This window comes from Eutrigla gurnardus (assembly GCF_963514095.1).
Source record: "Eutrigla gurnardus genome assembly, chromosome: 22".
Classification (NCBI taxonomy): Eukaryota; Metazoa; Chordata; class Actinopteri; order Perciformes; family Triglidae; genus Eutrigla; species Eutrigla gurnardus.
Genome location: NC_139933.1, coordinates 14,773,320 through 14,797,564, shown reverse-complemented (window position 1 = coordinate 14,797,564; position 24,245 = coordinate 14,773,320). Strand labels below are relative to the sequence as shown.

Below are 24,245 nucleotides of genomic sequence, written 5' to 3'. Positions count from 1 at the left end.
TCTTGTGTTGCAGGTTAACTTGGTAATTAAGAGCCTTTTGGAACGTGTTTGAAGGGAATAAAATAAAAAAAAAACCTGACGGAATTTCTGCCTTGACTTTCATTGAAATGCTGTCTGGATGAGGGTAATAAGGTGGCCCTGAAAGGCGAACTATGACACTGAAAAGGGAAGCGCAATGCCAAAGGCCACCATGAACTCGCTGCAGTTTTGTCACTCGTCTTGATCAGACATTTGTGGGTCGTCATGTTTTATCCAGTGTTTCCTAATTACCTAGAAAGTCTTTTCAATTCATACTTGGAGTTGCAACTATTCCCTTTCTACTGACTGTGGTCAACATGAGTTGGTTGCCTGTTCTTGTATCATGTTTTCACACTGAAGACTGTAGTTTGACTGACTCCAACCACTAAATCTAGCATACCTTTTGAGATGTTTACTCAATGATTGATCTTTACACTTGCTTTAAAAGTCAGATGTCGCAGTCTTCCTTAAGGATCCAGGACCTACCCACCAGAGTAAAAGTCAAGTTTCAATTCATAAAGTCCACTTTAGCTGTTTTTATAGTGTCTAATCTAAGATCCACTCCGGTATAATGCCTGACCTTTTGCTTAACAATCAATCTAATTGGGTGGACAGGTGAGACAATTGCTGCCCACGGCATCTCCTGACAATTACATTTTATTTATCAATATACTGTATATAATATAAAGCACATTAGCCATTCAGAATACCAAAGACGGTTCTTACATAATTTGAGTTAAAATTGAAAATATCTTTCTTGAAACTAAAATAATTGTCTGCAATATAAATGCAGAATTATGAAATCATGATTGAAATCATGATTTGTTCTCTTGGAGCTAAAACAACCAAGATTTATCATTTCATTTGATTCGTTCTAGTCAGACACAGTGATCTTACACTGCTTTCTTTGAACATAGAGCAGTATTGGTAGAACATACTACCATTATAAAGACAACTATTAAACAATCAGTTCCAATTACAGCCAGTTTAAAACTGGACTTGGGTAAAATGGATGCCATTTGATAACATCCTGGAAGGCATTTCATTAGAACATATCACATCTACTGATAAGTAGCAGTAATACAATTAGAAACAACAGCTTTTGTGTCTCTAAGGCATACTCTCAGTTTAACTCAATGGTTGCTTTTGTCTGATGTTATCCATAGATACAATTGTGTATCATCAGCATAACCATGAAAGTTTGAGTGTTTTCTAATACTATTTTCTAAAGGAAGTATATGAGGTGAATAGAATCGATCCAAGAACAGAAACTTGTGAAACTCTGTGACTAAATTTGGTTCGGAGCAATCGCCACCGAGGGCGAGGAGAGGGGAGCTGGGATAAGAGGTAGGCTGGCCCAGCTTCTACCTTAAGCTGTCCCATTAAATTAATTTTGCAACCCTGTTTTGTACATTGACAATAAATTAACCTTGAACTCGAGAGTGTATTTCACCCAGCCAGAACAGTTATAAATAAATTTGGACTTCATGCTATGACAAACATCATATCGTCAAAATAGGTTAGGGGAAATTAAAAGAAAAATGTCTCTGATACTGGGTCTAGAAATGTGTATTTTACTCCACTTTGAACTCCGCCATGTTTAATATTTCAAAGTTAAATGCTATGCTTTTTATTCCACTACATCGTTTTGACTGCTTTTTAGTCTATTAAAGTCTGTTCAAATGTGAATTTTCACTTTCACCACTGGAAACAGGCTGCAGGGCCTGATTGGGTTCCAGGTGTCATCAATGACTTTAATTAGTGAAGAGCTCATGTGGAGCATCACTATAAATCTAGAGGAGCCTCAGTCTCCTCACAGCACAGAGCTTCTGTCTACAACCTCCACAGGCTGCTGCTGTTTCAGGTCAAACATGGTGTCTGGGATGTCTTTGAGGTGAGTTCAGTGGGTTTGTTTTCACTTAATAACAATTAAGACAACAGTTGCTTGAAGTAAATGTTTCATTTGGGGGACATGTTTTGCTATTCATGTATTTTACAGGGTTTCTTGGATCTGTCTGCTGCTGTTTAGCAGTGGTGCTTGTTTTCCTGCAATGGGAGCAGGTGAGCGTCTCCTTCTTTGTCACAGACTATGTATTTGATGCACTAGTTCATTCTCAACTTAAATCTGTCCATCCAGACTACAAATATCCCTACACTGCTACCCAGGGCTCCAGAGGTGGAGCTGCTGACTCGAACCTTCCGTCTGAAGGCTCACGTCTTCCTCTGGTCAACCTGCAGTATGGACCATCTGCTGCTTACCAGCAGCCTGAGGTAGCCCCCCAACAGGCCAACTCTTCCACTGCCTCGCAGTCCCCATCCAGTCTGGGAGTGCCCAGTGCACCTTCAGGCTTGTCACCAAGTTATAAGCAAAACGGCTTTATTGTGAGTTACGATTCTGGCTCGAACAAACCCGACGGTGCTCCTGGGGTTCCTTCCCGGGAAGCAAGGTACAGTGGCCATACTGTTAACACTGTTCCAGCTACTGGCACTGGGAAGAAGAGTCTTGGCTCCCCTGTGCAGCTTCAGTCTATTGTTGGCACTGGGAAGAAGGCTCCTAGCTCTGTTGGTGGCACCAGTGGAAACTTCAATATGGGCTCAGGTGGTATGGCATCAGCCCCAGCATATGGGGCCTCTCCAGCATACTATGGGGCTTCTCCAGCATATCCTGCTGTGGGAAACACTGCTACAACCTACTACTATGGTGCTGGATCTCATCCCAATTCCAACAGTTACACTGCAACAAAAGGTGGTAAGTCTCCCAGATTTATTTCTTGGTTCTCCTTTTTGAACAGCCCTATTTTGCAAAAATGATTGTGTAAAGCTTTCCTAGTATTTAGTAAGTTCTAATGTGAACCTGCTCATTTGTAGGAGTGCTAGTGTACAAAGTACTTGGACTATATATTGGATGCAGAAGTTAATTCTCAACTTAATTCTATCCCAGACTCCAAATATCCCAACAGTGGCGCCTCTAACCTTCAGTCTGGCGCCTCTAACCTTCAGTCTGGTGGCTCAGGTCTTGATCACTTCAACTTGCAGTATGGACACACTACTGGGACGAAGACTCCTAGCTCTGTGTCTGGCACAAATGGAAACTTCAATATGGGCTCAGGTGGTATGGCATCAGCCCCAGCATATGGGGCCTCTCCAGTATACTATGGGGCTTCTCCAGCATATCCTGCTGTGGGAAACACTGCTACAACCTACTACTATGGTGCTGGATCTCATCCCAATTCCAACAGTTACACTGCAACAAAAGGTGGTAAATCTCCCAGATTTATTTCTTGGTTCTCCTTTTTGAACAGCCCTATTTTGCAAAAATGATTGTGTAAAGCTTTCCTAGTATTTCCTAAGTTCTAATGTGAACCTGCTCATTTGTAGGAGTGCTAGTGTACAAAGTACTTGGACTATAGGATGCAGAAGTTAATTCTCAACTTAATTCTATCCCAGACTCCAAATATCCCAACAGTGGTGGCTCTGCTGGCGCCTCTAACCTTCAGTCTGGCGCCTCTAACCTTCAGTCTGGCGCCTCTAACCTTCAGTCTGGACACACTACTGGGACGAAGACTCCTAGCTCTGTGTCTGGCACAAATGGAAACTTCAATATGGGCTCAGGTGGTATGATATCAGCCCCAGTCTATGGGGCCTCTCCAGCATACTATGGGGCCTCTCCAGCATATCCTGCTGTGGGAAACACTGCTACAACCTACTATGGTGCTGGATCTCATCCCAATACCAACAGTTACTCTGCAACAAAAAGTGGTAAGTCTCCCAGACTTTTCTCTCGGCTCTCCTGTTTGGTACAGCCCATGTTTTACAAAGATGATTGTGTAAAGCTTTCAGAGTATTAAGTTCTGATGTGAACCTGCTCATTTGTAGGAGTGCAAGTGTATGAAGTACTTGGACTATATATTGGATGCAGAAGTTAATTCTCAACTTAATTCTATCCCAGACTCCAAATATCCCAACAGTGGTGGCTCTGCTCCTGGCTCAAAACTTCAGTATGGCAGCTCAAACCTTGATCACATCAACCTGCAGTATGGACACACTACTGGGACGAAGACTCCTAGCTCTGTGTCTGGCACAAATGCAAACTTCAATATGGGCTCAGGTGGTATGGCATCAGCCCCAGCATATGGGGCCTCTCCAGCATACTATGGGGCCTCTCCAGCATATCCTGCTGTGGGAAACACTGCTACAACCTACTACTATGGTGCTGGATCTCATCCCAGTTCCAACAGTTACACTGCAACAAAAGGTGGTAAGTCTCCCAGAGTTGTCTCGGGTGTCCTGTGTACAGCCCTATCTTACAAAGCAAATGTCATTCATACATTTGATTAACTTTGTGTTTTTTTTTTTTATATAAATATATAAATACTTTACACAAACCTTCCTGACATTCTCCTTGACTCTTGTGTTTCAGGTCAGAACCCAGCAGCCCCTGGAGGAGGTGCTGATCCTTCATTCTACAACCCAACATTTGGTGTTTATGCTGCTCCTGAATCCTCCAATACCGTTCATGGTGCTGGTTCTCCACCTGGCCTGCCGTGGGCCAGCATGCCTGCAGGGGGAGAGTACTCGTTTCCTGGTCCAAGCAACTGGATGCCATCTGGTGCGTTCCCAGACTTCAGCTTCTTGGGCTCTGATGACGAGACGCAGCAGAGCGCGAGTAAGACGTCCCCTCTGCCGCCCTCATTCTACATCATCCAGTCAAAAGATGACTACCGGCGATTCCGAGAATTCCTTTCCCACAGCAACTACTCCCCAGAGTACCCTGAACCACCAGTCTCTGTCTCCAAGGCTGTCAATTCCCCAGGCCAGACTGCACCAGTGACTGGGTCCAAAGGAGGCATCAAGGTCTAATGAGGTAAAAGTAAACATTGAAGTTTGGCTGTGACTGTAGTCAAGATGATTGAACCATTCGATGTTTTAGTCTTTACCGTTTATGTATTGGTAATCTGTGTTTGTAGAGTATCCCATACTATGTGTCTGCGTATCAAATGGCCCTATAAAATTCCTATGACCTCTTCCTTGTTTTGCAGGTGCTTGTTTGACTGAACCTCAGCCTTCTTGGAACTGTTTATGACTTAAATAAATCTGACCATGAACATGTTGTGCTGTAATTTACAATGCAGAGTTCTTGTGACCCAAGCACAGGTTTTTCTGTTAAGGTATCCTATATAGCGTTGTTGGTTCCTTGGGCAACGCTGTCGCACTCCAGAGTGACAAGGGTGCAGTGTTGACCAGAAATGGAAAGTGGTTGCAGTCAAGGGGTGCAGTCAAAAAAAAAAATAAGATCCTATTCCTTCACCTCTAGGGGAAAACCACACGGGGTTAAGGACAGGCGATAGGAGAACTCAAAAGGATTTAGGAAAATCAACTGCGGTGCTCAGACTCCCACCGGACTTTCACTAAGCTACGTCATAATGCCGCTGAACAGCACTTGCGATTGATAGGCATCTCCGCTGGAGAAACTACAATAATGGACTACAAAAAACGTGTTGTCCACTTTTCATAAGCGGCTCATTCACTGACCAGCTTCAAGTCCAGCAGCTCCTCCCTGTTTGACCATTTGCTGTATTTACACTTAATTTGTGGTTTTGTTTTTGTCAAGCTTGTAACATATTCGAAATGTATCAATTATCACTGTCCACACACTTATCAACACTTCCAATGACTGTCTGCATGAAAGTAATTAAATATGCAAATGAACATATCGTTTTTCATGAACAAATGAGGTGTGTGCCACTTTAAATGTTGCTCTGGCAAAGAATTGTGGGTCGGTGTGATCTCTCCTCTCATATAGGTTGCATCCTATGCTAAAGGAGCTCTGAAAGGAAGCATTGGAGCTTCTTTCCTTTGCATTTAGAGAATTCAACGGCTCTTATCATGGCGACCACTTGTTTACTTCCGGGTCACTTCTTCAGTTAGGAACCTTCCTAAGCAGTAGCGGATGACCTGACCTAGAAGTAATGGTTGCAGCTGCAATGAAGTGTGTGTGTGTGTGTGTGTGTGTGTGTATATATGTATATATATATATATAGTATATGTATTTCTCTAAATGCTGAGAGGCACTTGTGTCGCTTGGCAGATACCCTGGACTAACCTTGCAACTTGTGCAGGTATTTACCCCAACCAGGTGGCAACTTCAATTTCTGGAAAGTAAAGCAAATTTGGAAGTGACTTAAACTTTCATTCGCTGTACTGGCTATCACTGGGGTGACTCCTGGTTGTTCCACTTGAAGCCAATGAGGAAAATGACCTTACATCTGTTTGATTTTTAAAAGAGAATCTAAACCCAAACTAGATCACTTCCTTCACTGGTTGCAAAATTCAAGTTGGCAACTATCATGGCTTATTGGCAATATCAGTAGATAACTGCAATCTATAAATCTTTAGTTCTTTATATTGTGTGATGCACTCGATATATCCAACACACTCCTGAGTAAATGTAGGGGTGCAGTCGAATAGTCAAAAAATAAGGTCCTAACTCCTATTCCTATCTCCTATTCCTTGACCTCTGGGGAAAACGTCACGGGGTTAAGGAAAGGCGATAGGAGAACACAAAAGGAGTTAGGAATAGTCGACCGCGGTGCTCAGAGAATCCGACCGGACTTTCACTAAGATACGTCATTATAACGCGGCCGCTGATGATTGACAGCTGATGATCGGCACCGGCGATTGACGTGCGTCTCCGCTGGAGAAACTACAATAATGGACTACAAAAAGCGCATCGTCCACTTCTCCACATGTTGGTTTTATAAACAGCTGGTTCACTGACCGGCTTCAGGTCCAGCAGCTCCTCCTTCCTGTTTGACCGTTTGCTGTATTTACACTTAACTTGTGGTTTTAGTTTCGTTTTTGTTTGTAACATGATTGAAATAAATAAAAAAAATACCATTCAATTATTATCGCTGTCCACACATTTATTATCACTATTCCAATTACTATATGTCTGCATGAAAGTTAATGTTAAATATGTAAATACACATATCTTTTGTTTTCATGAACGGCCGAGGTGTGCGGCACTTTAAATGTTGCTCTCGCAAAGAATTGTGGGTCGGCGTAATCTCCTTTCCTATCGCATAGGAAGGTCCGTTGCATCCTATGCTAAAGGAGCTCTGAAAGGAAGCATTGGAGCTCCTTTCCTTTGCATTTAGAGAATTCGAACAGCTCTTATCATGGCGGCCACTTGTTTACTTCCGGGTCACTTCTTCAGTTAGGAACCTTCCTAAGCAAAAAAGACTATTCGACTGAACCCCACGTATTGGATTCAAGGGAATGTTGCTCGGCCCGTTGACATTTGACATCAGCAGCTGTTTCCACTCGTACCCATCATCTCATGGCAGCTAAATTGACTTCAGCCTTCAAGATAAAAAATAAATAAAGCCATTAAGGAACAAGTTTGGAACAATGTGTTAAGCACAACAGAGTGGAAAGTCTGATCTTTAATAACCACAATCAAACTGTCAGGTTTTAGATTATTCCTCATCTCTTTGAGGTTCATTGAAGGGATCCACATCCTCTGTGATGGGGGGCGTGGGAGCAGAGGTAAGGACCAAAAGTGAGCATAATGAAAAGAATATGTCACCTCAACACAGCTCATTCTGAATGGACCCAAACACTTGAATGTCTCATCTCTTAAGGCGGGTTCACACCGGACCGAAAATCGGCGTCTTTGAGAGAGTCGGCGTCCGTGACATGAGTCTACTTGGTGTGGTCGCTCGAATCGGCCCACGTCGGCGTTCATTTCAGCCGATTCAAATGTGTAATCCGCCATTCGAGTCGGTCATTCTTTTACCATTCTGATTGGTGGAGGCTAGCAGCTTGACTAGCGAATCAGTGAAGCCCGGGAGTGACGATGGTAGACATACCAGATAACCAGTGGAATCGAAGAAGGTGGTCTAGAGAGGACCGGCTACTTCCGGTTTTTGTGTTTTTTTAGCCCACAATACAGATTAGCGCCGCCTGTTGTTTTGGAGACATTACATCTCGCGCAAGCGCGGAACGTATGGCGTCGGCTGTAATTCCGTAGGTGTGAACCGCCCATGTCGTTGTTCGAGTCGGCCATATTAAGTAGCCCGACTTCATTTACCGACGCGAGTCGGGCAGTTCTTCCGGTGTGTACACACCTTTATTCAGCTTAATGTTTTCTCCATCTCGGTGAATGATCTCTCGAACAATGAGCCAGCAATTAACCAAAGGGCCTCTTAAACACTAATGCTAATGATGTAATTGTTAATTGTCTTTGCCCGTTCTATCGGCAGTCTTTAACATATTAAAGGCAGGTTCAGGGAGTCCTGTAAACAAACTCAAACAATGAATTTCTGATCATTAAGTCAGGGACAGCATTTAATAATTTGGGAATTAAACAATTAGGGCTGAGGGAACTAGCATCAAGATATTACAATGATCTACAAATCAAAATGTCACTTTGTGGCAAATTTATGCTCAAATTTAAATTAAGTAAATAAAAAACAAACTTCCATAAATTGGTTATCTTGTTTTATCACAAAACTCTGCTGAATGTTGATTTATAACATTAAAATATTGCCAAACATTATTTTAATTTTTCTTATAATATATCTGTAAAATTTGTCACAAACATGTTAGTCCATCTGTCTGACTTCCTGTCTGTGGACCATTGATTGCTAAAGACCTAAATCTTTAAAAACACAAATCCATTTAGTCAGTTTCATCAAACAAACAGAAGAAAATTGTAAAAAAAAAATGTTTTACTTTTTTAAGGGGCGGATTAAAACACATTTGGTACTCCAGTGTATTTGTGATTGAGTCAAAATAAACGTCATCACAATCAGATCAATCAGCATTTACTGTTTGATATCCGACTGATGCCACGTCGGTGCTATTACATCAACTGCTGCAGCAAAGTTTAATGAGTTTTTACAATAATAGAGTCTGTTGGCAGCGTGAGACGGTTTAACAACGTCTGAGTCAGAATGCAGTAAATTGACACAGAACACTCATTAACAGTCAGCGAGCAGACACAAAAGATTTCAACAGGAAACCTAATATTTAAATTCCAAAATGTCTTGCAGTTCAGACTTTTCAAAACGGCTCTTGAAGAAGAAGATTCTCTAAGATGCAAACATTTCCAACGTAAAGTTGTACAACAGTCTCACAGCAGTTTCATTCTACTGATTTGTATGCATGGACATGAATTAACCATTTCCACCCAGTGTTGCTCAGCAATGCTTATAGTTCAACAGGAAGTGTCTCTTAGTTCAGCAACAAAACCACTTTTGGGAAAACCGTCACAAACTGGTCAAGAGGTTAAATTCCTATTTGTTTGACCCATCCGTCTAATGCTATCAGTCACGTGGATGTTTTTTTATGCATTTACATTGCTGTCGTTTTCATGCTGAACCACCCGAAAAAGAATAAACAATTCATGTCCATGTTCACGGATGCCTATTCTGAGTTGTAATATGCATTGTGACACGAAAACAACACAAAATAGACTGTTAGCATTGATGACCAACTCCAACGCATGATTTATCTCTGGAGACACTTAAATAAAGGTTAAATACATATAAAAACATGGAAAGAAATAAGGAATCCAAAATGTTTTTATATCTTTTAAATAAAACAGTCAAAGACGTCACACATTGGTTGAACCTTTGAGGCCAAACATGTGAAACAGCTGATTTAAATAATTTTGGTTTTATTAGCAGGTGGTTAAACACGTGATCATGGGGGAACGACCCGGATGAAACAAAACTGACTCTGCATCACGTAAGACACATTCGTAGTATTTATTGTTTCAGCGCTTTGGTGGGCCCTCACAGGTCCTGGATTTGACCCGGAATATAGCCGTCGGTGGGTCCGGAGGAGTTGAAGGGCAGCATGTCTAAAGAAATCTCCGCCTCGCACTCGTACTGCAGGATGGCGGGCAGCAGCAAGTTGCTGTGGTTGCGGAAATCCTCTGAAACGACGGAAACTTTGTCAAAGTTCTGCTCCGGATCCCCGTCTGCGTGCGGCGGTGGTCTCTGCGGCACAGCGCAGGCCTCCTTCTGCATGGTGGTGTCGTGGTGATAAGACACCAGCTCGTTGCTGAAGTCCACCGCCTCCACCGCGGAGCTGGAGCAGCATTTGTTACAGCCCAGGAGGGTGGAGAAGGCCTTCCTGAAGTCGGCGTTGAAGGCGTAGATGACCGGGTTCAGGGACGAGTTGGCCCAGCCGAACCACACGAAGACGCTGAAGGTGGTGTCGCTGACGCACGGCGGCTCTCCCAGTCTGTCCAGGTCGCAGAAGGGAACCACGCAGTTCAGGACGAAGAACGGCAGCCAGCAGCACACGAACACCCCCATGATGACCGACAGGGTCTTCAAAACCTTCGTTTCTCTCTTAAAAGACGTCTTCAGCGAGCTCTCGTCGTGCGTCGACGCGCGGTCGCACTGGTTTTGCGCACGGGGCCCCGCCGCCCTCTCCAAAGACGAGATCCGCCGGATTTGGGTTTGCGCGATGCGGAAAATGCGCGTGTACGTGCCCACCATGATCACCACGGGGATGTAGAAGCTGATGAGGGACGAGGAGATGGCGTAAGTCCGGCTCAGGTTGGCGTTGCAGTCGTCCGGGTCGCCCGCCGTCGCGTTGTGCGCGCGGTGCCAGTTGAGCTGCACCGGGATGAAGGAGATGAGGACGGAGAGAGTCCAGGCGACGCCAATCATCAGGAAGGCGAACCGGCGCGTCATCTTGCGCTCGTACCTGAAGGGGCTGGAGATGGCCCAGTAGCGGTCCATGCTGATGATGCACAGGTGGAGGATGGACGCGGTGGAGCACATGATGTCGAAGGCGACCCAGGTGTCGCAGAAGCGGCCGAAGAGCCAGACGCCGGCGACCTCGGACACCGCCCTCCAGGGCATCACCAGCACGGCCAGGAACAGGTCGGACACCGCCAGCGAGATGACGAAGGAGTTGGTGACCTTGGAGCGCAGGTGGCGGAATTTGACGACCGCAGCGCACACCAGCGTGTTCCCCAGCAGCGTGGACACGATCAGGGCGCACAGGACGCAGCCGGTCAGCGCGCGGAGACTGACATCTCCGCCCGGCACGGGGCTGTCCGCTCCCGCTGCGACCACCTGCTGTCGGTCCCGGTCCCGGTCCCGGTCCCGGTCCTGGCTCTCATTATAAAAACCCTCCATGGACATCCAGACTCCACTTCTCCTCGTCAAACCGCCGCTGCCTTCCTCTTCTCCAGCATCGCAGCGCTTCTCAACTAAACCTGCAGGGACTCGGATCTGGTGCCCGAGGCAGCAGATCGAGATCCTCAAGTGTGTACAACACATTCAACCTTGAGACCATTACAACAGACGGATTCTCACAGCCGCCTGCAGATTACAGGAAACCACAAAACATTTAGATAGCATAATGTCAGAGAAATAAGACTAAGTCTTGTATCGATCCACGAGGCAGATAGAAGTCTGAATGTTGAATAAGGACATAAGAAGAAGTGGGAGCATGCCTCAACTCATAAAGGAAACTTCGTCCTTCAGGGAAAGAAAGCATATCAGGTTAATAATGGAGAAAATACAAAAATGTTTACCTCTGAGATGAAGAAACCACTTTGCAGCTTGTAAAAGTATTTGCAAACATTCAACCACTAGTTATGAATTCAAGTACAGTACATTTACTCAAGTCCTTTAAATGTAAGTCTGAATAGGCTATGATTTCCCCCTCCACTTTCTGTTTTCTACATTTCAAAGTGATATATTGTAGCCCACTTTTAACTCCCCTACATTTGTTTAATAACTCGTTAGTTTGCATTTTTACATTAATAATAGAAACTGTAATACAAATAAATGATGTTTTTTAAAGGGTTAATAAAATATCAAACTTTAATGACTCACTTTGATTGGAGAAATCCACAAACTCCCGAGGTGTATATAAAGTCATTAAAATGAGCTCCACCTTTACAGCTACATCATCAAAGTGATAAAAACACATGAATGCATTAATAATTAAATTACAAAAATGCACATTTTCATTGAATACATTTTACAATAAAGATAAATCAGAAAGAACAGGTTAATACTCAATGCACTACAATTTGTTGGTTGATTAAATAACATTTATTATTATTACTGTAATCTATGCATTGTTTGAAAGGAATTTACCTTGTTAATTAATGAAATGTCTTTATTAAGATGATTTCCAGGGAATGTTTTCACAGCGGTTGTTCCAGAAGGAAACACAAGGTGGCGCAGTACCTGAGTCTCCAAGAACAAAAATGTTTCTAACAGATTTATCTGTTTGCTTTGTGACTAATAAGTGATCTATCTTCATTAATACATATTTGATAGATATTAATAGGGGGGGGGGGGGGGGGGGGGGGGTTCACTATTTTCACTTTTTTTTACAAACCAAACTGTCAATCAATCGATTAATGGAGAAAATCATCAGCATATTAATTTATAATGAAAACAAACATTAGTTTATACTTTAGTTGAGCTCAATACAACCCTGTTTTTACATTAATGTGGAGTCATAACAATCTAATGATAGAATATATAATAGTTGTCACAGTTTAATACTTTAACTGATTATACTGGCAAACCTTTACTGGAAACAGTATTTTTTTCCACTGTAGTATTAGTACTTTTACGGTAATAGATCATTTTCACTCTGTAGTAGTAGTACTTTTACTGTAACAAAGTATTTTTACACTGTAGGCTTAGTCCTTTTTTTGGTATAGATTATTTTCACTTTGTGGTATCAGTACTTTTACCGTAATAGAGTATTTTTACTGTGTGGTATTAGTCCTTTTATTATAACAGCATTTTACTCTGGTATTTATACTTTTACTGTATTAGAGTATTTTTATTGTGTGGTATACTCTCTTATTCCACAAGAAGTATTTACTCTGAATGATAACATTATGTTTATGTGAAGCAGCAGTCCGGTGAGGAAAGAGTTATGTTTACAGTCGGCAGATGACGTCAGTGTCAGCTGTTCCTCGGGCAAGCGCTGTCCGCGTGCACGTGTGTGTGTTTGTGTGTGCGTGGATGATTCAGCAGCTCGTGCAGCAGCGGCAGTCAGACAGACAGCCACGGCAGCTCGTCTTCTGCAACACAGACGGGGTTTCAGGCGACAACAAAAGGGCTTTTATTTTGATATTCCTTCACCTGCTAACGGCTCGTGAACCCTTGCAGGTGGCTACGTATCAGTCGGAGACCCCGTAGTGTTCGCAGTGGTTGTGTGTGACAGGCCGCCCCGAGAGCAGCAGCAGCCGCAGCCGCAGCAGCGAGAAGAACCCCGCAGGGACGCCGCCGCTACGTCCGCCCTCGTCGGATCTCACGGTGGAGTTTAACGGTTGTGTTTTTATTTACCGGGACTCTCGTCGCCCGCTGTCGTTTCTCGGACCGTCTCCGGTTGGATTTTAACTCCAAAACACAAACGCATCCCCGCCGACAGCCAGCTGCTCTCATTCAACCCCATCGCCACCTCGACATTTCCGCATTTTGACGTCGGATGCTCCGTCTGCCCGGCAGGTGAGTTTAGCGAATATCCTCCATGTTACACATCCACGTTTGGTCACCCTGATATATATATACACACACATGTACAAATACGTATACATACATACATTTATATATTTACGTTATACCTGACTTGGGGACTGACGGTTCGCTAAAAAGAGTGTTTTCTGAACGGGCTTCTGTATGACAGCAGGGCGCGTTACAGTGAACGTGTGTGAATGATGAGAATGACGTTAGGCTTATCAGGTTGTTCCTTCTTTATAAATATAATGTAAAGCATATATAAACCCACTTATTACACCACAAAATAATCAATACCTGGCTATGACTTGTTTATGAAATTACGTTTATGGATCTGATCGAGCGCACATTTATATTTCCTATCAGATAATAAAAACATAAAAACAACAAATATTTTTTCATAGTGAATGACTTATTTCCATTAAAGCTGAAAACATCTCTGCTTTCACAAGATTAATGTGTTGCTTTTGTGTAATTCTATGCGGAGAAATTCAGATTAGTTCAACGAATTGATTAGTTGTATTATTCCACAGAGAATTTCTTGGGGTTTAGTGTGTAAACGCACAACAAAGCTTTATTTGTTTATTGTTCATTTTAAACCTAAAGACTTGCATCAAAGAACACTCAATCAGTATTCATAGGGCTTGGTCTTTGACTTGTAGCAGAAACATTGTTTTATTTAATCATCAGGGCTGCAGTTGATGGTTATTTTCATTCGTGATATTTTACATGAATTTATTACATCGCTAAAACGGACATCTTTAAATGTCTTATTTTGTCCAGAACACGTAGATATAAAATGTTCAATAGAGAACAAATGAATGAATCGCAACAGAGCAAATAAACCAGGCGTTAAAGAGACGGACGGCGTGAGGAATGTTCACAATGATAACCAGCGCTCCGGTGTGACATGTCTCACATGTCTAACCTCATTATCTCCATTCTTTAGGTCATTCTTTTGGGTTCTCTCTAAAGCCAGGCAATTGTATTATGGAGAACCATGAAACTACATGCTTCTCTCTGGTGTTTTGAATCTTATCGTGTTCAGTTCTCCCGTTGTTTGGTTCTATTGACTAGTTGCTTCTGGTCTCCAGATCTTGACCTCCATAGGTTCCATTCTTGGTGTGTTCTGTATCTAGAGAACAACAACTGTTCTCCAGTTGTTTTGTTCTGCTGGTTCTTTGGTGTCACTGATTGTGTTCTGCCTTGAGGTTCTGTCTAGTTTGGTCTACAGATTCTGTTCTCTAGACCTTTTGTTCTCTGGTCGTGTTTTGTAGTTCTTTGGTTCTACTGGTTCTCTAGTTGTTTGTTCTGCAGGCTAGGTTCTGTACTTTGGAATTTCTGTTCCCCAGACTGGTGTTATAGTTCTTTGGTTCTTCTGCCTTGTAGTCCTTTTGCCCAGTCCTCTAGATCTTTTGTTCTCTGGTCATGTCTTGTAGTTCTTTGGTTTTGCTGGTTCTTTCTTAAAGAGCGTTGGTTCAGTCCTCCAGATATCTGGTTCTCCAGTCATCCCTTCTGGTGACCTTGTATTGGGGGTTCAATCTTGTAAGTGGTTGGTTCTGCTGGTTCTCTGGTTGGTTGTGTTTTCCATTCATTAGTCCCGTGGCTGTGCTGGTTTGCAGTCTCCTCAGGACTGTTGGTTCTGTTTGGTTCTCTCTGACAGCAGCAGAACAGAAGCTGCTGTGCCTGCTGACACTGTGACTGATCTGGTCTTGGCGGGGGTCCAGCCTGTCCCCCATCTGTCTCTGTCTGCTGGACTCTGTTTCTTTCTTTCTCCTCTGGCTGATGATTTATCCTCCAGCTCCTTCCGATGGAGAACATGTTCTTCAGCAGAGAACCCGAGAGAAACTGAAACCTACGACATGACGCAAAGAATGACGTCAAGAGCACAGAGAAACCAGATGGCCTTCTGGGTAACTGTGTTTTTCACTGGTAAAACATGATGAGGATTAATTGGGTCAGTTAGAATGAAATGTATTGTCAACATGAAGGAACACAGAAAAAAACACTCTGGCGAGTCTGAACTTACATTTTTCATTCAAATTAAGTTAATGACATAAACTTACTGATGTTTCCTTTTTTCTCCATCTCTCTTTCTCTGCTGCTGATTCACTCGTTTTTCTCTCTCTTTTTCTCTTTTCAATCACTCTGGTGCACTTTGAGAGTAAAAAATTAAGCAAAACAATTTGGTGCACTTGTAAACAATGCAATCATAAACACATTGGTTATAGAAATGATACAGCAAAAAAAAACCTCTCCGTCACGGCGTGACTATGTCAGGACTTCCTGTATCCGAGCTCCTCCTCGTCTCCTCTGGGACTTGATTGCAGGTCTGATGGATAATTCATGCCCTCCGTCTCGCTCTGCTGGTTTCGTTGGCAGGAAATGTTTTGGTGAATCTTTTCATCTCTTGACTGTCTGCAGAGTTTCCTCTCTCAGATCTTCTGAGCTGCTGCTGTTCTCCGATTACTGTACTACTGACTGCTGATGTACCGCCGACCGAAATGAGGAGGAGTCGTTGTTGTTGTTGTTGTTGTTGTTGTTGTTGTTGTCTGAGATGGACTCGTATTTCTTGGTGATGTTTATAGCCAACAATCATTTCAATTCAATTCAAATGTAAATTTTGAGGAAGAAAGTCCTTGAATACATTAATGCAGGAAACATTACGAGTACAGAGATACTTTCCTCCAGACCAGTGAAACACTCCAACAGATCAATTAGTTTTACGTTTTCCTTTAACAATCACTGTTTGCATCTAGATAACAGGAAGTGAAGGCTCAGGGTCAACACCCGGAGGAAGGAAGTCAGACTTATACTATATACTATATACTATACTCCTTCCCTTCCACTTTCTGTGTCTCCGTTCTCAAACTCCGATTCGAATCGGGAAACAACAGCGGCAACCTCGGAGCTAGCAACTTATACACAGAAAATGGCAAGTTTTAACAAAGATGTTAAAGCTCAGACAGCGTTGGCAGGACACATTGATCCGTTCCACTTCACACGAGCTTCGCTCATATTGGTTTAGTCAATCGTCTGTTTTTAATGAGTCCAGTGAGCTCCTCCAGAGCTAAAGTATAGATGGACCTCACCGACGATCACTTTGTTTTTTGTTCTCGTCACACACTCGCCATACGTTTTTTTTTAATGTTTTTTGCATAGTTTTCTTTTGTGGGGAATCAGCCGTGTGAATGACGGGGCCCGACGTTCCATCGAAACAAGTTTCCTCTCGACACTATTTTGCTGCCAAAGCTTAGCACCGCTCAAGACCATTGTGATTGGTTGAAAGAAATACAAACGAGCCAGAACGTTTTTTTCCCCCGGAAGATGCGATATACTGTAGCCAGACTCTTTACACACATCGACGTGGCTGTTAATCGCCTTTCATTTCAGTGAGAAGTTGTTGCTATTAATGTTGAATCCTGCAGCTTTCTGCTGATGTGGCTGAACTCACTTGTCCTCTTCATAATGCGTTAATAATGTAATTTGTTCCAATCATTAACACGTGTCAGATCACACAAATCAAAGATGAATTATTGTTAAGCTGACTCAAGCGGCTCTCTTTGCTGCAGTGTTGATCTTGAACCTTGTAAATTCTGAAATAAAATGTATTTTCTGAAATATTTAATTATTGTTTTGGCTCTAAATGTCGCCACCTTTTACCATACATGATATTGAACTTCAAAAAGTATTCTTTACTTTTTACCGAAATAAATAAGCTAAACTTTGATTTTCAGAGCACTTTGCCAGAATAAATTAAATTACAGAACCAACTGAACAAAGTCAGTCATGTGAATACGACCAAACCTTACAATAGAATACCTTCTCTGTCTTCTTCTGTTTGACTGGTTTTCCACAGAAGACATATAAGCCAACAATTATCAATGTGGTGAGTTCACTGAGCAAACTCACTGTACGGATCGGACTAAATAAAGATACAGGAGACAAACATCTTTTATATTTGGTTAAACCCAGAATCTACACAAATGAAGAACCCGATTACTATCGTGAAGTATTTTAACACGATGACCGAGACATAAAATAATGTCCCATGCTTATTCCAGGACAAATACAGAGATTTGTGATTTTTGTGCTTCAACAGTTGGTTCAGCTAGTCTGTGTCCTTAGACCCAGTACTAGTGGTCGGTAAAGTGTTTCCCATCTATTGTATTTGCACCGTGGAGTCCCTGTAAACATCCCGCTCCAGCACCGAGACTCTCTTTCTCTGTCTTGGGTCCACATCGGACCAGTTCTGCTGTTAACGTACTCGCTGTGCCCTCGGATATACCCGGACTCATCAGCTGCTGGATTTCCAGGAGCGCTGTTCTCGCCCCGTCTGCATGAAGGCTGGTGGTTTAGCAGGAGGGAGAGTCTGCTGGTCAGGAGGCTGGTGCAGAGAGAAAGAGCAGCTTTGTGGCAGATTAATGGAGGTGGGGGTTTGCTCCCAGCACAACAGGGATGTTGTCCATGCCAAGTTGCTATGAAACCAGGGGGGGGGGGGGGGGGGGTACCAAGACTAAAGGGATCCTAACGGGCTCCCAGGCAACAACCTTCAACTGATCCTCTTTTATACAACTAGATTCCTAAAAACCATCCATATAAACGGAGTCATTCCGAAGTGGAACAAACGATCTAATTTTATATATTCATAATTACATTTTCATATAAATGATGTGAATCGGTATTTGTGTTTATTCTATGGGACTGAAAACCTGAAATACTTACTGGTGTCAGTGGAGGTCCTGCTTCGTTAAGCCTGAGGCTGTGTGTGTTGGTTGGGTTCCTGCCCAACAAGGCAGAACATTCATGCTGTGTATATGATAAGTGTGCGTGTGTGTGCGTGTGTGTGTTTTAAAGCCTCTGAAACCCCATGATGCAACAGTGAAATCCGGTAGATGCTGGTCGTGTTGTATAAATGTTCACATGCACTTTTCTCTGGTGTGAATGTGAAACAGCCTGTAAAGATCTGTCTGTCTCATTTTATGGCGTGGAACCACAAAGGAGCAGCTGCAGGATTATTAATACGATATGTGTGTGTGTGCACATCTACACAAATACAAGTGTTGTTGCAATGGTATATGCAATTTCTTTTATCATGCTATCAATTAAATAATATACAATTGAGAAACTGAAAATAGATTAAAGTAAAAATGCGACGAATCAATTTCTTTGTATTTTTATCTAAAAATCCAATAATATCATGACATCCATCCATCAGTCGAAAGGACACTTTGTGTTGCAAACGCATAATTACTCGTAAAATCCAAGTTTCAGCTTGAGTTGAATCTCTGTTTTGTCCAATTCAGCAAATTAAAAACCTGAAAACTTAAAAATAAATTAAAATTAAATAGCAGCCCGACTCATCAATCATATATAGTAACTATGTAGTAATATAATATAGATGCAATGAATTATGAAGAATTCATACAGGAGCAAGACAAGCTTGTTTCTGTACGTCTAAGCCTGTAAACCGACGTGGGCGGTTTCTAATAATGAGGATGATAAAAATGATGCTACTGTAGTCCGTCGAGTGAACCTGTAGATCAGATATCCTCCGTCTCGGTCTGCCAGACGCCCGACAACCACAGCCGGCTTCCAACCAGCCGCCATGAATGACGAAGACGCGCCGCGGCTAAATGTGGCTCTTCTATTTTGATAAGGAGTCGTCCTGACTGAGGCCTCGACTTCTGACCTTGAGTCTGTTGGCTAATTATTATTCACTTACTCTATTTATGTTTATGTGGACTGATACAGTTTGATGTGTTCTGTTTCTGTTGAACGGAAGAATCAGCCGTTATACTCGAGAATAATAAAAATCAATAATATTAATATATTGGGAGTATTAACTTTTTCTGGAAAGGATGCTGTTGTACATTTAGTTTTTTGCACCGTATTGCTTATTGTTTATAGTTGTGTTGTCACGATGCCAAAAACGGAACGGAAATGGATGTTAATCAATGTTAATTTTCCTCTGAATTAAAAATGTTTAAATGTTGGTATCCTGTATTTTAGAAATCAGGTAATATTTTTTTTACTTTTTCCAAGTCACTTGACGACATTTCGGATTATCCGGATAGTAGAAATTCACCACGATCAACCTCCCGTTCCTATGTGCAAGTTATGTGCACTAGTTTGTTTGTTTTTTTGCACTTTGTTCTGCAACAACAATCTCCCTTTGAATCATTAAAGTTTTTATCTTAAACGTTATTATCAAAGGTGGAAGTTACAGTAAATGTTACGTTTCTGGACTGGTGCAGTTTTTCCAACATGGCAGACGGAGGAGAGTAAAGCAAAGGAGAGCCGAGAGGAAAAGGAGAGAGAGCAGGAGGTTACGTCACTCTGCCCTCAGCCAGGAATATCTGCGTCCTCTAGTGATCCAGAGAGACCAGGACCACGATGGAGGAGGAGGAAACGAGGACATGATGGAGAGAGGAAGAGACAGACGGAGGAGGAGAGGAGGAGGACAGGGCTGCCTGATGCCTGACAGCAGACGGGGAGATGAGCACCAGTACTCCAGACAGTCCTCCTCCTTACCCATAATCCCTCGCTGTTTGGGCTCGGTTCAGATTACGGTCACATTGCTGAAGAGCAGCTCCGCTGTGAGAGGACTCACTGTCTCATTTTCCTCACGTGGACAAACGCCGACGGTTCGGATGAACGTATCGATGTCACGGCTCACTTTATCTCATCGTCTCCAGCTAATAATATCTGACACATGACGAGGATTTTATACGCCAATTTGTGGTTTCCAGGGAAACATAATTGTTGACAGACAAAACAGTTACAGTTTAAAACACGTGGTTAAGGAACAAAACATCATTAGTTAGTCAGCTTAGTAAGAAAAACCTCATGGTTTTGGTTCAAAATTACAATGAAATTCAAACAAAACATAATCACAACAAAAGTACTTGATTCACCACCCAGACCTCCTTGGTTTACCACCCAGACCTCCTTGGTTCACTACCAAGTCCTCCTCGGTTTACCACCCAGACCTCCTCGGTTCACCACTCACCACCCAGACCTCCCCGGTTCACCACCCAGACCTCCTCGGTTCACCACCCAGACCTCCCCGGTTCACCACCCAGACCTCCTCGGTTCACCACCCAGACCTCCCCGGTTCACCACCCAGACCTCCCCGGTTCACCACCCAGACCTCCTCTGTTCACCACCCAGACCTCCTCGGTTTACTACCCAGACCTCCTCAGTTCATCACCCAGACCTCCTCAGTTCATCACCCAGACCTCCTCGGTTCACCACCCAGAACTCCTCGGTTCACCACCCAGACCTTGTCCCTATGTGAACTTCCACAGACTCGTTTGGAACAAATTTGTGATACGTCAAGAGCGAACAAAATATGATTCCCTCAAAACAAACTTCACAATGCAGCTTTGTTGTGTGAGAACTTAATTTCTTTCGGAGACCAGGCTGAAGTCAGATATAGGAATCGAAATTCATTGCAATTCTGAGCCGAGTAGTTCTGTTGCCTAAACCGGTTTTAGACAGTTAGCTCAGACAAAACAGGACCTTTTAGACATTATAGACCAAACGTTTATGAATCGACCGATTCATAAATGTAATTGGAAGATTACTTGATAGTTTTATTAGGAGTCCTTTTTTCAAAGTGAAAAGAAACGGCAATAAAATGCAGCAGTTAAATCTCACTTCTCTCAGGATTGAAGAACAGAAGCAGGTTTTTGCAGCGTCTTCTCCGTTTGTGATTCAGACTGAGAGCAGCAGCAGCCGATCACGTTACTATTGATTGATTTATCACCAGGGCGATAATGGAAGATGATCCTTCGGCTTCGGCCTGTTTGCAGTTTTTAATTCTCAGCTGCTCGGGGGGGGGGGGATCGTGGATCATGGATGGGGATGTTGGGGGGGGGGGGGTGGTGTGTGTTTGTCTGTGAGTTCAACCTCTGTGTTGGGACGATGGATGGTTTCCTGTTTAAATACACACAGTAGGGTCACTCTGGACCATCTGTCGACTCCCCGGTCCATCTGTGAGCCTCTTCTGTCCCTGAGAGTGTGAATGACTTCTGACCTCATAGACTCACCTGAGAAGCTGGTTTTTAATGGAGAGAGAGAGCGTCTGTTACTCACCGCCATCACTGAACAATGAGCATGCACACTCCTTTCATATGCACCTAATAACAGATCTGAGTCAAGTTCACATCCTTTTACCCAATAATAACCATGAAAACACCAACCCCGTTTAAAATTACAAAATTAGGTTCCCATACAAATAAACTGCACTCTCAATTATGTTTCCAGGGAAACACGATTATTCCAAACCAAACAGTCTCAGTTTGAAACGTGTTGAAACAACAAACTAAACATGCGACTGAAGGTTTACTGAGGTTTAGTAAAAAACATCAGTTTGACTGAAGATGACCATGACATTGTAACAAAATATCTCTAATATTAAAAAGAATGATCAGAAGAAGAACAAGTATGAACTGTAAATAAATACAATTTAAAATGAGCAAACAAGAAATAACTACAAGATAGAGTGCTGATTCAACCAACACTTTTAATTCTTCAAGAATAGTTTTTCTTGACTATAGTGCTGCGAACTGCCAGTTCTTTAAATTCTTCAAAGAAAATAAAACTTTTAGGACGTAATTATGAAATTACCAATTACTTGATGAAATGGACATTATTTGCAGTACATAAAATCATACGCTGGTTATGATGTAATAAAATTAAATAAAAGTAAGAATTTAAACAGAAATCAGTGCGTTTGCACATTGATGTTTTTGAATTTGATGTTTTTAAAAAAACACATTCAATTTAAAATAAGCAGCAACCCCCCCCCAGAAATGACTGCAGATCTTATCTTAGTAAAACTAATCTTCCAGCACATTATGAATAGATTTTTCTTGAAACTAGTGCTGCAAATAGTTCTTTCAAGTTTTAATGAACTGATTATTTTTGGAACCAAATTATGTTTACAAATAACTTATTTGCAGTGAACACTTGTAACAACAATGTAGATAATCATCACCGTAATAAATTCTAATTATTTTAGTCATGAATAAAAGATTTCCCCGAAAAAAGCTTGTCATAAATAAAGAGTAATAACACAAATCCATAAATTAGCACATTGATTATTATATAAGCTCACCAAGCTGTGTATATATATATTTTTCAATATATTAAATAAAAAAAATGAATGTAGGGCAAGAAACTTTTCGTGTGATTACTTTTGCCAATAATTCTATACAAACAGACATAAAGCGTGTGTGAAGAGTGAAATGTGAGGACACAGATGGATGCAGTCGACCTCTGGTTTTCCAGCTCGCAGCTCTCGATTCCTCTCGACTCAGTGAGCGGAGAAATGGAGCATGAGGACATTGATAAAGCATTGTGACTCAATGGATGGACCATAGAGGAGGAGGAGGAGGAGGAGAGGAAGATGAAGAGGAGGTGGGGAGGCCTGGAGGTAGAAGAAGGAGGGTTCAGTGAAGGAAAACAGGGATGAAGTCAGAAGAGAGGCTGTCTGGTTCAATGTTAATCTGAATGAAATCCCTTAAATAGGCTTCAGCATTTGTTAGCAACTAAATATATAATAACCAAAACTAGTTACGTTGGTTCAACTAGTAAATGTTAACAACCGTTGAGCAGATGCAACTTCTGATTTTTACTTCTTATTATTCACCACCTCTTGAACCGATTTAGTTCATTCATGATTTCTGTATTTATTTATATATTTATATAACCGTTACTTTTAATGGCCATGATAGCGTATTCCAAACTCACGGATCACCTCATGACGTTTTCTGGAGCTTTCTACCGTAGCCCACACCCTCATCCACCTCCAGAAAGTGAGAATTAAGTGACCTTTGAGCAAAGAACATATTTAAGTTATGTATTAAAGAGATAAATGACATGATCACATTCACACACCTGCACTTCATTGTGCAACCCTGTGTTGCATAACGACAGTAAAACTGGACCATGAACCTTGTAGTGATCACTAGTTTCCTCTGGGGAAAACACTGCAGATGATGATGATGATGATGATGATGATGATGATGATGATGTCATACCAGCCGGTCAAAGTGCAGAAAGCCTCCGAGTCCAGTTCAGTCTCTCTGCTGAAGTTACGAGATAATTATAATCTGCTGGCAGGCAACCAGATCTGACACACACACACACACACACACACACACACACACACACTACAGGCTACTATATATATATATATATATATATATATAGAGAGAGAGACTGCTGTGCATCTGCTTAGTGGAGGCGACGCTCTGCATCTCTGCAGCTCTACATCTCTGCTTCCTGGCAGCTCTGCTGTGAACTCCATTAATGAAAGTGACTCGTAAGCGCTGTGCAGTACAGTCGGTCCGCCTCAGCTCATCATGGGATCCTTCGATGTGGTTCAGTCGACAACACGGCGGTCAAGGTCGGAATGCTTCAGCAACACTGCAGCTGCTCTGTACTTTATTTCATTAAAATCACTGAGGATTCTGGTATTTATTTTAGTACAATATTATTAATTGATAAAAACATATTTGTTGTTTATCAAGACAGAATACCAGGCAGTTGTTGGTTTCAGCTTCTCAAATATGACTATTTTTTCAGGGAAGTCAGGGAGACGATACAGTAAGTCAGGGAGACGATACAGGAAGTCAGGGAGACGATGCAGGCAGTCAGGGAGACGATGCAGGCAGTCAGGGAGACGATGCAGGAAGTCAG

At 42.4% G+C, this 24,245-nt stretch overlaps 3 protein-coding genes across 6 annotated transcripts in view; 2 read left to right on the top strand and 1 right to left on the bottom strand.

Moving 5' to 3' along the window:
- The window catches only part of cep131 (centrosomal protein 131), a 232,948-nt gene that overhangs the window by 70,223 nt on the left and 138,480 nt on the right, over positions 1-24,245 (top strand). The gene's annotated exons all lie outside the window — the stretch shown is intronic.
- LOC311032742 (D(5)-like dopamine receptor) lies at positions 9,819-11,180 on the bottom strand (the record flags this gene model as incomplete). Its single annotated transcript, XM_084039739.1, has 1 exon — positions 9,819-11,180. One exon carries the CDS (start codon positions 11,178-11,180, stop codon positions 9,819-9,821), a length of 1,362 nt encoding a protein of 453 aa, XP_083895865.1.
- Positions 13,049-24,245, top strand: part of LOC311032574 (uncharacterized protein) — a 49,800-nt gene continuing 38,603 nt past the window's right edge. For all 4 annotated transcript variants that reach the window (XM_084039473.1, XM_084039470.1, XM_084039472.1 and 1 more), the window contains exon 1: positions 13,049-13,526. The gene's annotated coding sequence lies outside the window, so the exon portion shown is untranslated. The remainder of the gene's footprint in view (positions 13,527-24,245) is intronic.